This window comes from Notolepis coatsorum (genome assembly GCF_963971535.1).
Source record: "Notolepis coatsorum genome assembly, chromosome: 2".
Classification (NCBI taxonomy): Eukaryota; Metazoa; Chordata; class Actinopteri; order Aulopiformes; family Paralepididae; genus Notolepis; species Notolepis coatsorum.
In genome coordinates this window covers 42,037,430-42,051,814 of record NC_140166.1, presented here as the reverse complement: position 1 = coordinate 42,051,814, position 14,385 = coordinate 42,037,430, and the positions used below count along the sequence as shown (strand labels likewise).

Sequence of the window (14,385 nt, the reverse complement as noted above, 5' to 3'; positions counted from 1 at the left end):
TCCCCCACCTTCTTGGCTACACCCAGAGATTTTGCTTTAGAATGTTTTTGTAGATTGATTGATTGATTGATTGAGACAGGACTGTTGAGACATGCATCATCCTAACTGCACAACATGACCAACACCTTCTTTTTCTGTTTTCATTTTAATTGGGACATTTTTTTTTATTTCCGGTCATGTCAATGTCAAATTCTCAAACGGTACTTTTTATGTTGTCAAGTTCATTTCAGTAAGTGCTTCTCACTGTGAAAGGGTCACATGTTGTCCTCTAACTATGATCAACATCCCTGGTTACATGGTGGAAGTGCTCTAGAATCTAGTCCTGGTTACATGGTGGAAGTGCTCTAGAATCTAGTCCTGGTTACATGGTGGAAGTGCTCTAGAATCTAGTCCTGGTTACATGGTGGAAGTGCTCTAGAACAGACCTGGGCATTGTACGGCCCGCGGGCCGGATCCGGCCCGCGGGATGATTCTGACCGGCCCGCGAAAGATTACATGATAATAAAAAAAAATAAAAAAAATAATAAAAAAAAACATTTTTTTAATATTGTTTTTTTTTTTTTTTTTTACTTTATTTTTTTCATGTCAACGTTCACACGCACAGTATACGTTTAGGAGACATGCTCAGAAGATGTTGGTTCTCTTTGGATCCACCTACATATGTGAACAGACATTCTCAGTCATGACATTTACCAAGTCCAGGTACAGATCCTCTCTCACTGATGAACATCTGGCAGCTGTGCTTCGCATCTCCACCTCAGACATGCAACCTGACTTTGATGGACTTGTTAAAGCTCAACAGAGACTGGATTTCTCACACTGAATGAAAAAAAAGAACTGAAGAACACTAAAATGTGGAAATATAACAAGTGAAATGGGACACTTGATATTTCTTTTCTTTTTTTTGCACAGTTCTGAAAACATAAAATGTTTAATATAGGCATGTAAAGTAAAAAAAGGCTACAAAACTGGGACACTTTTCTTTACACAGTTCAGTGACATGTCTTGTTTATTTTTGCTATAAGATGATGTGATGTCTTTAGAAAGCTAAGAAAATCCTTGTTTCAATAGTATATGAAACTCAAAATTCCCTTTGTTATTAATGTTTCACATTTTGTTTATCATTTTGGAAATAAATTCTATTTGAATAAATGATATTTTTGAAAGCTATAACCTCACCTTTTAATTGCCAAATAATAACATACACTCTTACCAGGGGTCAAAACAATGCCATTTACTGCTTTTTATATAGAAATAAAATGTATATTATGCATAATTGAGTTTGGAATTTTGGCCCGGCCCCCCAACATATTTTCAGTTGCTCATTCGGCCCCCCGGGAAAAATAATTGCCCACCCCTGCTCTAGAATCTAGTCCTGGTTACATGGTGGAAGTGCTCTAGAATCTAGTCCTGGTTACATGGTGGAAGTGCTCTAGAATCTAGTCCTGGTTACATGGTGGAAGTGCTCTAGAATCTAGTCCTGGTTACATGGTGGAAGTGCTCTAGAATCTAGTCCTGGTTACATGGTGGAAGGGCTCTAGAATCTAGTCCTGGTTACATGGTGGAAGTGCTCTAGAATCTAGTCCTGGTTACATGGTGGAAGTGCTCTAGAATCTAGTCCTGACCTTTTTGGGGGTTTTGACGTCGTAATTATCAGCGAATAATCAAAGCTTAATTTTTTGTATGAATGCTTCAGTTGCTGCCATGGTAGTTGATGCCAAAATCCCAAAAAAAAATATATATATATATATATATATATTTTTTTTAAATAGAATTTTGTGATTTTGGCATCAACTACCATGGCAGCAACTGAATCGTTGAAGCATTCAGCCCTAAGATCTGAGAAGGAATGAATAAAGGTATGAAAGCAAGGTGCAATCCACTTAAATCTCTTGTTCAGGCCACATTAAAGCGTGTGTGTATATGAATCGTACACGTGAGTGCATGAGGTCAACCCGTAGTGGACCTGGTAGAGTGACTGGGAGGTGGAGGTGAGCCAAAGGTCTCAATGAAAAAAGGGGGGGGGGTTTAGTTTTGGAGTAACATACAGCCTTGATCCTGGAACAACAATCTAAACCCTTTCACTGCCACACTACCAAAGGGTTAACCCTTTCATTGTGACAATACAGAAGGTTAACCCTTTCACAACCACACTACAGAAGGTTAACCCTTTCACAACCACACTACAGAAGGTTAACCCTTTCACTACCACACTACAGACGGTTAACCCTTTCACTACCACACTACAGACGGTTAACCCTTTCACTACCACACTACAGACGGTTAACCCTTTCACTACCACACTACAGACGGTTAACCCTTTCACTACCACACTACAGACGGTTAGCCCTTTCACTACCACACTACAGACGGTTAGCCCTTTCACAACCACACTACAGAAGGTTAACCCTTTCACTAACACACTACAGAAGGTTAACCCTTTCACTAACACACTACAGATGGTTAGCCCTTTCACAACCACACTACATACAGTTAACCCTTTCACTACCACACTACAGACGGTTACACTACAGATGGTTAACCGTCTGTAGCGTGGTAGTGAAAGGGTTAACCTTCTGTATTGTCGCAGTGAGAGGGCTAAAGGCTTCTCCCAGCGGGGCTGAGCCCAGGCAGACAGATTTGTGGGTTGTGGCATTTAACCCACGGAGGCGGCTTGGGAGCAGTTGGAACAACAGGGGTAGTACAGTCCCCCCTCTGTGTGTACTTCAGTCACGGTATTACCGAGTTTACACCGCCGCCACAACACCACAGAGCCTCTACGAGCACAGAAAGATTAGGACATTTTGCACAAGTACGAGTACAGAGTACAACGAAACTAAGTTGGCATCTAACCGGAGTGCAGAGGAGCAGTGAAGTGCATTGTATACAGTGTGTATGTATATAACATGTGTATATGGAGTATATATATAAAGGAGCAGTGAAGTGCATTGTATACAGTGTGTATGTATATAACATGTGTATATGGAGTATATATATAAAGGAGCAGTGAAGTGCATTACAGTGCATATGTATACAGTATAACATGTGTATATGGAGTATATATATAAAAGCTATTGGGTAAATATGCTAATATAATGTATACAGTATTATATATATATATATATATATATATATATATATATATATATATATATATATATATATATATATATATATATATATAATATAGAGGTATGAATGAGTATGAATACACTATGATAATAAACAAATCTAGCCAGTGGTTTCCTTTCCTTCCTACCTACCTACCTACCTACCTACCTACCTATATAATAATATTATTATTATATATATAAAAAACAAATATACGTTTCGTATATAAAACGATGAAACTTTTGTAACCTTTTGTTTTTGCAAAATTATGTACTGGATTATGTTATTTAAAAAAAAAAAAAAAAAATGTAATGTAAAAAGGGTAGGCAATTATAAGCCTCGGCTTCAGCCTCTACACCTTTTCTGTAATTTTCTTTCTTTCATAGATGTTCTACTACTGTACATTGCTTTGTAAAAGAAGACATAAAACCATTCATTCATTCATTGATCACACTGGGATTGATCACTGTTCTCCTCCTCCGCCTCCTATTTCCCTCAGTTAGTGCAGGTGACGTCTCCCGACACGCAGAGCTGGAGCTTTCCTCCGGCGGCTTGACGGAGTTGGACCTGGGAGCGGATGAGGTGTTCATCGTATCGTCAGCCCCCAGCCCCAGCGGGCCGCCCTTCTCGCTCCACACGGTAAAAACACTTTTCCACTTTACATGACGAATACAAGAGAAGAAAGGTCTGTATGCAGAAGTGTGGCAGAAGATAATTTATTTTGTCAATACGATGCACCATAATGTTGGGCTGGCAGGTAGAGCGGTCGTCTGGTAATCTGAATGTTCTCTGTTCGATCCCAGCTCCTCCCGGCAGCGTGTTGACGTGTCTTTGAGTGAGACACTGAACCCATAACTGCTTGCATGGTTGCCTCCGCCATCGTTGTGTGAGTGGGTGAATGTGAGGCATAAGGTGTAAATTACTTTGGATGAAAGCGGCATATACAATGGAGTCCATTTTTTCATTTGTTGCTGCGTTCATTCTACCGGCCAAACGCTAGGCTGGGGAACACAGGACCTACTGTAGTGTCCACACAAAATGTCATCCAAACACCAACAACGTTTTTGTTAAGAGGTGGCGGGGCCGCTGACTGACCCAGTTGCTCATCACTACACCGACACCTTCTGCCTGGCGGGTGGAGGAGGAGGTGTTAAAGTGCAGCCTGGAAGCTGCACGGAGATGAAGGGATGGAGGGATGAGGGGCATTGAGGAGGAGGAGGAGGAGGAGGAAGAAGAGAGAGAGAGAGAGAGAGAAAGAGGGGAGGGGAGGGGGTTTGACCCAACATTGTTTGTGCTCTCTTGGAATAAGAGTTGGCATAAGGCAGCCCTGGCAGCTTTACCAAGGAATGGCCGGCTTTTCTGTAGCCCAGGCTAATGGTTGTATTATCTGCAGAGCCAGATTCCCACCCAGCTCTACTGTGTGTGTGTGGTGTGTGTGTGGTGTGTGTGTGTGCTCCTGTGGTACACAGTGTGTGGTCTGTCTCTGACTGTGTGTCCCCTTTGCAGTAGTCCATAATACAGTAAATAGTGTTTGAGCAAATATCTGTTTACCATAGAGTAGACTAACGACAGCAAGGGTCAATTAAATACGGCAAGCGCTCTCATCGAAATCATCTCCCCCCAATATATCCGTCCCTATTGCAGGACAGGCTTCTTCTGGGGCTAACGTGGGTTCTTCTGATCTGGCACGGTTCTTCTGGGCTAGTGCGGTTCTTCTAGGGCCTGGTTTTCCCATCAGGTGCGGCTGATTTCTCACCTTTTTTTGTACCCGACCCACAAGTTAGCATTGTGACCAGTGGAGGCTTTACTGACCGAAAGAGCACATTTTAAAACCTCCCTAATTCTTGTCTAGACTGAGCTAGCTGCTGGTGATTCTGTAGGAAGGATTATCCGGGCTCTTTCTCTCTCCGATGGGTGTGAACTCTAACCCCCCCCCTTTTCTCTCTGAGCAGCACCAGGAAAGATCTTGGCCTAATGTCGCACGTCTAAATGTATGTGCGAGACCTATACGTGGCTCGACCTATACATTGAATTTCCCTATGATATGAGTCATCGGTTCCCAGTGAGGTACAAACGCAGTACCGTGTACATCTCGGATGCTCCCTGTTTTGAATACAGGGACATTCATGGACAGAAACATGAATGAAAGCATTCCAATCCAAACAATGAATGGGCTTGGTACGTGAGCCACACACACACACACACACACACACACACACACACACACACACACACACACACACACGGCTGGCTGGCTGGCTGGCTGGCTGGCTGGCTGAGTGAGTGAGTGAGTGAGTGATTGAGTGGGCCAAAGCTAAGCAGTACAGTTCCTGCTAATCCATTAAGATAGTACACAGCAAGGCGGTTAGGTGGTCGAGCGGAGATTGCGTTCGTCACCAGCCCCGGAGCTGAGCTGGATTTGCCTGTTCGAATCCAGCTCACAGCTCCGGGGTTGTCACCAGCTTGGCTGGCCGTCTGCACTGATACAATTGGCTGTATCAGAGGGTGGGAGAAGCTGGCGGGGTGGGTCCGGGTCGTTGTAAACAGCGAGTCCTACAGTTCGGTCGGGGCGCCTGCTAAGCGCGGATTGGACGTGAGGGGGATAGTGTGGTCCTCCCACACGCTACGCCCTCTCAATGAGAATCCGCGCTGGCAGGTGAAAAGAAGCGGTGATTGGCTGGACGTGTGTCGGAGGAAGCACGTGGTAGCCTCCACTCTCCCAGATGATCTGACTGTGGGGGGGTAGGTGCGCAGCAACCAGGAAGGGACTGGGAATTGGCATACGACTAACATTGGGATGGGAGAAAATCGGCGGAAAATGGAGGGGGAAAAAGACCAAAAAAAAAAAAAAAAAGATAGTACACAGCACGAGTCCTTCTCTGAAATATCTGGATACACAATCAACTGGAGCAAGTCAGAAGCAATGCCTCTCTCTAAATGTTGTCCCCCTGCTATCAGGAGGGGCTGGCAGTACAGATGGATGCCGTCAGGGTTGATATACCTAGGAATAAAGCTGATCCCAGGTCTGAAAGAGATAGTGCAAGCCAATATTGCCCCTATAATCGAACACATTAGTGATCTGACCCAGAATTGGGCCAAGATGAATATGTCCCTCCTGGGGAAGATAAACTTAGTAAAAATGATATTGGCTCCCAAATTAAATTATATCCTATATATGCTGCCGCTGACTCTCCCGACCCAGTTACTCAAACAGTATGACAAAGTCATTAATGTATATCTGTGGGGGGGAAAAAGGCCGCTATTTGGACGGGCCAAAATGTATTCAGCAAAGGAAAATGGCGGCTTATCCCTGCCTAAACTAGACTGGTATCACTATGCGTTCTCGCTCTCCCAGCTCTCCAAATTGAATCACTCGACTGAGGAGGCACCTGCTTGGGTCAAGATGGAGGAGGAAATGTTATATCCCTCATCTCTGGAATCCTTCCTGACACAATCAGACAGACCTATACCTGGTAAGAAATCAGTCATATGGGACGACTGGATTAAAAGGGGGATACATGTACTAGGTGATATAGCCGGGGAAGATGGGGTTTTACCTTTTGAGGATATTAAAGAGGATTTTGGTATAGATAATAAAAACTTCTATAAATTCCTACAGATTAGACATTGTATATCGTCATCAATGGGAGGGCCAAAGTGTGGCCCGATTACTGCAATTCAAGAAATATTTTATAAAGGATGGCGTAGGAAAGGCGGTGCGTCAAGATTCTATGATGTTATAAGAGAATACAATGCACCCAAATTAGCGGGTCTGAGGCTGAGCTGGGAGAACGATGTACGTGAGGATATTACTGAGGAAATGTGGGAGAAGCTGGTGTCCAAATGGGGTAAATTCTCTCGGGAGGCACAATCACAACTTATCTTTTACAAAGTGTTGAACAGAAGCTATTGGACGCCTAGTAAACTGGCCAGACTAAAATTAAGGGACAGTGACATCTGCTGGAGATGTGAGAAGGAGACAGGCACTTTACTACATACGGTATGCTATACGAATGTGAGAAGGTCCGGAAAATGTGGGATCAAATTGTGATATTCCTAAGTAAGGTTCTGAATGTGAAGATAAATAACTCCCCAATGACATGTGTTTTGGGTATAGTACCGAAAGGGATTAAACTGCCTAAATACCGGGGAATGTGGTATAGAATGGCCATGATATCAGGATGTAGAATTGCATTACGACATTGGAAATCACCCGTTGATATTACTTTTAAAGAATGGATGGAACTAATGTTCCGGACAGCATCATATGAAAGGGTGACATATAGAGTCGCAGGGAGAGAGGATATCTTCGCTGAGGTATGGGACAGTTTTCTACACCTGACTGAACGGTCTGGGGACAAATGATTAATGTGGGATTACAATGGTATCAAGGATGAATGTGAAAAAGGGGATCTGATCTGATGGTACTTGTACTTTATATTGTATTATGTATGTATATGCATAGATTTTATGTCCGGATGGTGTATCTATGGAATGGCCACCATCTCTATCACACTCTCATATGCGCATGTTTAGCCGCATACACGTATCTAGGATACACATATTCGTATGTGTACATAATAGATTTACACACACTCATATGCACAAGGCTGAGATATACATGCCAGGGGCACACATACATGCACATACTCATTTATAGGAAATAGGCATACACACACGTACATATACACATAGTTGAAGCATAGGCTCTCACTTACACATATGGGGGATATACACATACATAGGGGACACACACATACGTAGCTGAGAGGCACATACATATACATACCTGAGATACACACTCACATAGGGGGCAGAGGCACACATGGATACGAGACACACACAAGAGGTAGGAGTACAGTCACACACCAGAAAGATGCACACACACACACGTATGAGGCATGCACACATACTTACGTGATACACGTACCCACGTACATATATCTGAGACACACATGCATGCATGCTCTCATGCACACCTACATATATCTGAGACGCATTCTCTCACATGCAATATGGAGAAGGATGGCATCCCGATAGAAGATGCATGGTCTACATGTAAAGTATGTGCATCAGGGATATATATGCACAATGTATAGTATTTTTTTTCGTAAGTCTTTTTTTAATTTCCATGTCAGTTTTTAATGTATTTGTATGAGTCTTTTACATGTTTTGTATGTTCTTACAAAAAAAGAAAAAGGCAAATCTTGGACATTGCATATTGTGATGTGGAAAGATATGTGTTGAATATTGGAGAGATTTGTGCAAAAAATATCAAAAAAAAAGAAAAAAAAAAAAGATAGTACACGGCACAATCTGCGGGGGGAACAATTAAGGTTCTAGTAAGACATCTAGCTGGTGCTGCCAATGACAGCTTCATGAATTAGGTCTCCCTCTGGGGCAGTCAGCTGTTTAACTACACTATCCCCCAAGGAGTCCGTTTGACAAGGAAGGACACACAACAACAACAACAACAACAACAAGAGTTGACCGTATATGGCAAGGAGTCAGTTTAACAAGGCAGGTAATAGTTGACAGTATATGGCAAGGAGTCAGTTTAACAAGGAAGGAAAGAGTTGACCGTATTTGACACGTCCAGAAATGTGGTAATCTGTAGACCGTTTTCGCCTAAAGGTACATGCCTACGTAAATGGAAGATTGCTCCACTTCTGCAAGGTCAATTTGCATGTTCTTGGTATCTAGGGACCTGGGGGTATGTATTTCCAGTAGGGATGCTCGATATTTTTTTTTACCGATACCGATATTCCGATATTGTCCAACTCTTAATTTCCGATACCGATATCAACCGATACCGATATATGCAGGGTTTCCCCGTCCAAAAAACTGAATAATTTCAGGTAACTAATAATTTCACTGGATATATATATAACAAATATTGTTATTGTTTTTTTTTTTTTTTAAACCGATACCGATATTTTCCGATATCACATTTTACTGCCGATATCGGCCGATAATATCGGACATCCCTAATTTCCAGTGTCAGAAATATTGTGTCTGTTACTAGGCGGAGTAAATTGTAATGAAGAAAAGGAGAATATAAATTATGATTTATGATTTTTGCATATTTGATCAAAAATGTATACAGGTAGGAGAAAATGCTCACTGAGCTCATTCACCACCTTATTGAGATCATGTGTACAAAGAATCTAAGCAAATGAACCGCGGGAAGATGATTAAACAGAAGGATTTGTAGATACAGTAATTAATGATAATCGACTTTAATTATAAATTCATATTTGACCTTGAACTTGACCTTATTATGGCCAAATCATACATCTATGGATAGGGAAAATGCTCCTCTTTCCAATGGCAGGGTTTAATCTGGATTTAGTCATTTCTTGCGGTTTTTACGATAATTAGCATTTTCCGATAAATTAGTATTTCCGATAAATCGTATATAAAACATCGGTAAAAATGAAAATATACACTTTGACTACTGTTTTTGATAGGGTTATGGTCTTTACTCTTGGCTACAAAAAATATATATTTAAAAACATTGACCAAGGGCCCACATGTGGACGATTCTTTGCCGACCTCTAGTGGCTCGGTGTGCATTTCTTTTAATACAATATATAGATAGAATTAAAGCCCTATTTGTTGCCTGTCGATTGCCCTTTCAGGTGACAAAATCCGTTCAGCGGTTCTCGAGTTACATGCCGATATGTGAGGCGTGCCCCAAAGTACGTAAAAGTACACATTACCACCCCCGACTCCTGGGGCTCTAGCTCCGTCAATCATTTGGCGATCTCGAAAATCTTTGCACAGGGTTGTAGCCAATGAGTGTGACCTTCCAATGATACCCCATGATATGATAATTGGGGATCTAATACGGTCTCTATTGATCGATTTATGATAAAGAAAAGAAAAGTCCCCTATAGGGGGACTTTAATGCTTAACAGGTTAAAGGCCCCTGCCACTCCAAAATGTGTATTTCTTATTTTTTTAAACGTTTTTTTTTATGTATTTTATTGTTACCTCCTCTTGGAGCCTTGACTTTAACTATACAGACTGTTATTTGTGCAGAACTTGTCACCAGAGCGCCTTTCTCACATTCTTTCTCTGGGAGACGGGAGAGCTTCTCTGTGCTCTGTGTAGCATGTGTGATACCCTCAGCTTCAGCATACACAGAAATCTGAGTATATCATGAAGGAGCTGCTGACATGGAATTCCTGGTAAATATCAATGGGTGTTTATTGGTAATTTGCTAATTCATAGACTTTGCATTCTCAATGAGGGTAAAGGTGTAGAGATGTTGCTATGCCATTTCCAGTAGTTTATTGAACAATTTGGTGGAAAAAACATATTTATACAAATTGTTATTCAATATAGAAATGTTTAAGGGTTTAAAATACTGGAGGGGATCTTTAAGGCTTCACAATGCTCTAAGATTCATCATTCCTTCAAACTCTCTCGTAAAGGCCTTCATAATCACCTAAACGTTGGGATAATTAAGTGTAAATGTGTGCTTGGCATCATAGCTGCAACTAATCCATTTATATAATAATAGGTCACATTAGCGGTGGGTAGAGTCGACGATGTTTATTCAGTTAGGACCCATAAACTGGGATTTTAACCCATGCAGTCGTTCAGGTTCAAGATGGGATGGCTGAGGTGCTATTGTTATCCAAGGTTAATGGGCAGTGTTTTCAATGTTTCTGCCCACGCCCCAATGCCAAACACCCATGTCCGATTCAAAGGCTGGCCTGGTGTTCAGTGTATTCTCTTTTAGGTCAATGACCATTCTAGATGCATTTGAGTGCTCGAGCATAATGCCACGTTTTGTTCATAGCCAATCAGTTTCTATTTACCTCTTCAACCTACTCAAGCAACATGTGCTTGAGAGTTGATCCAACATTGACTGCTTGTTGTCGTGTGTGTGTGTGTGTGTGCATGCGCCAACTGCTCAAAGGTTGCCATTACACAGCTTGGGTACAAATGTAAATAGCTGGTGCTTATATTTGCAAGCCTAGGTAATGTCCACAGATTAGTTGTGAGAGAGGACTGCAGATGGCAGTAATGTCCGAGGCAAAAGCTAAGTTCCTCTCTATATCCGTGATAATTGGCAGTCGCCACTTTTGGAGGAGACGCTGCTTCCTGTATCTATAGACTCGGACTAGATACATGTCATTTTTGTCATTTTGAGATTCCAACATTTGTTTGTGCATCTATTATTGTTTGTCTTCAAGGGATTTTGTCTAAAAACGTGTGTGTGTTGTGTTGTGTGGGCATGCACATGTTTGTCTCTCAGCAACGAGAGCGGTTTCTGCGGCACAGCGACACTGGTCCTGTGAGTGACTGGCCCTCTCCAGACCCTGCCACCTCCTCGCCAGGTGCCAGGTCCGCCCAGGACGGTGGTGCCGGCTGCGCCAGGCCCCGGGCGTGGAGCGTACGCACCTTCCAGGACTTCCTGCCTCCCCTGCCGCAGCTCCACAAGAAGTGGTGCAGCTGGAACTCCAGCAGTCCCTTCACCAAGCTGGTGGACAGCGTTCGTATTACAACCGTTTTACACATTCGACACAATATTTAATAAAATTTTTGTATTTAGCCTTTATTTAACCAGGTTTGTCCCAATTGAGATCCAGGATCTCTTTTACAAGGGAGACCCGACCAAGAATAGCAGCAACACAAAGTTTCAAAATATACACATAGACATTACAGATAAAAGTAACGTTACGTTAATGGTCAGATAAAACATTTGCACACAGAAAACGTGGTTACAATAGGCTCGCTTCACCATAGCCTTAAATACATTCACAGTGTTACCAAGCTTTGAATCTTCAGATCGGACTGGAGATTGTTCCAGCCAGTAGGTGCTGAAAACCTAAAAGCTTTCTTTCCCATTTCTGTTCGGACATTGGGAACAGCAAAACCTGGCAAAACCGAGGGCCACTGACCTACAAGCTGTATACTTACTGTATTATGATTGTGTAGAATATGACTGATTCTACTTTTATATATATATATATATACTTTTATTTGTAAGGCTCTTTCATTGATGTGGTGTTTAGTTTGACTCATACTACCCTAAGGTGCTTTGATTGGCATGTGCCTCACTAGGCCCCGCCCAGCCTGGTGGCCGACTGCAGAGGGGGAGACGGCAGGAAGGTGTTCTCGGACGTCCACCTCGAGGCCAAGGCGGACGACGCCGCCGCCTTCTCCGACTCGTGGCTCAGGAACGCCTCCTACCCGCTGGCCCAGGCCGCCCAGAGGCAGCGGCGCCTCAACTCCACCAGCAACCTGCGGCGTTCCCGCTTCACCGGGCCCTGTTTCGGCCTGCTCTCCGGAACCGCCGACCCGGCGGCGAAGACGACCCCCGGGGGGGCCCACCACAGCCAGCTCTCCTCCTCCTCCTCCTCGGAGCCTAGCCCCGGGTGTCCCTCCGGCCAGCCTCATCATCAGGGCGAGGGCTCCCAGGGTGGGAAGCGGCGCGACTTCTCTGCCGAGGACGACCACGTCAGCGTGCCCGTGTTCGCCATCTCCGAGGAGGAGGACCGGCAGCCTCTGGTCCTGGCGGAGCACCTGTCCTCCTCCACGATCAACGGGCTGGTTAGAGGGTCACATGAGGGGGGGAAGGGCCCCGCCGTCCAGGCCAACGGGCCCCTGCTCCAGAGGGCCAGGCCAGACTGGAGGCCGTGGGGGTGTCCGTCAGCACCCGGCGGGGTGGGTCCTCTCCTTTCCTCCAGCCCTCTCTTCGGCACCGAGTCGAAGCCCGCCTTCGCACACCACGGCACGGGCGACGACAACCGCCTGTCCCTCAGCCAGTCAACGGCTCCGCGCAGTGTCACAGGTAAGGAGATGTGACCGGTCATGTTATTAGGAGGATGGACAAGAGAGCATGGACTCCTCGGTGGCGAATTAAAGCAAACTGTAGAACTTTTTCATTTAGCACCAAGTTGTGAAACGTTATAACCTGCTTTTTTTTTTTGTTCTCTGAATCAACTTTATTACAAGTCTACGGCTTCTTACTGGCAAATCTGTTGTGTAATGCTGTGTTGGAACACTGTGTTGCTTACTGTGCCAGGGCATTGACTGCTGCGGTATTTGTGTAAAGAAAAAAGAAAATGATTTGAATGCGGACATGAAAAGAACCAGCGATGTTTTCTTAGCGAGCACTTCATGACTTCCCAACTCCTCAGAGCACTTTTCCCCCCTTTTGGGTTATTGAACCAGTTTGATACATTCCAGTGAGCTGAAATATCCTTGACGTATGCACTTCTCTTCCAATAGCTCATTCATTCATTCAACTTTTTGCCTTTTTTCTTTATTAACATGGGACTTGATGCAGAGCGTTTAAGCTACCGTTTTAATACATCCTCACACTATTAACTAAATGACCAGAAGTATTCTCCACAAGAGCATAGAGATCATGCGTTAATATCAACGCTACAACGATATATACATAATGTATTCTTAAAGGCTGATACAGGATTATAAAAAAGAAAATAAAAAAAAAAGGGAATTGATCATTGTATAAACAGTTACTAACATACAGTATTAGATGTAAAAAGAGTAGTATAATAACATGAGAACTAGCAATTGCAATAGTGATTTAAAGGAGGTTTGGTTGGAATTTAATGTAAAGTTTTAATAAAGGCTATGTCATGTAAATGCTTTCCTCTCCGTGTTTTGTTGAGTATTGGCGTCGATCACCTGAACATAGTGTACTGATAAAAGTAAAGCATTTGGACACAGAAGCAACAAAAGCTATATCAATCTTTTTATTAGTGCAGTTAAACAAACAGGCATGTTAGATCCATATACATTTAGAAGACCTTTTTTTTGCATCGCTAATACAACGTACAGGGACATAAAAAGGCCTATGAACAACTGCTAAACTCCAGTCTTTGAGCAAAGCAGTACTACTAGTTGTATCTCACTAGTGCTATTCTAGGCTATAGTGATTAAGCTATATAATAATAATTGATAAAGTCTATAAAGGCAGTGCATAACCCCCCCCCCCCCCCCCTGGCTCCAATAAAGGAAGAATTTGCTTCTTCCAGTCCAGTCATCTGCCCTGCTTTGAACTGAAGGCTACTCTACATGCCCACTTATCTCAATCTACAGAACATAAAAAAATTGGATTGTTCTCAACTTCCTGGGAGCTTTTGAGGTAGAATAAAAAAATTGCCCGTTAACTTCGGTCATATTGTTTAAGAGCAGAGCAGCTTGGTCCAGACTCTCACCGAGTGAGTAAATATTTACCCTGGAATACAGCGTATATTAACCCCCCCCCAGAGAGAACGCAAAGCACCC

At 43.2% G+C, this 14,385-nt stretch overlaps 1 protein-coding gene across 2 annotated transcripts in view; it reads left to right on the top strand.

Annotated features, from left to right (window-relative positions):
* Positions 1–13,684, top strand: part of LOC311222849 (uncharacterized protein) — a 66,276-nt gene extending 52,592 nt beyond the window's left edge. Inside the window, exons 5-7 of one of the 2 annotated variants that reach the window (XM_084307484.1) lie at positions 3,611–3,750; positions 11,381–11,617; positions 12,190–13,684. In XM_084307484.1, the coding sequence (XP_084163610.1) occupies positions 3,611–3,750; positions 11,381–11,617; positions 12,190–12,933 (1,121 nt within the window). In that variant the 3' untranslated portion in view covers positions 12,934–13,684. Of the gene's footprint in view, positions 1–3,610; positions 3,751–11,380; positions 11,622–12,189 lie in introns of both variants that reach the window. The other variant, XM_084307485.1, reaches the window with a different exon arrangement.
* Positions 13,685–14,385: the final 701 nt, after the last annotated feature.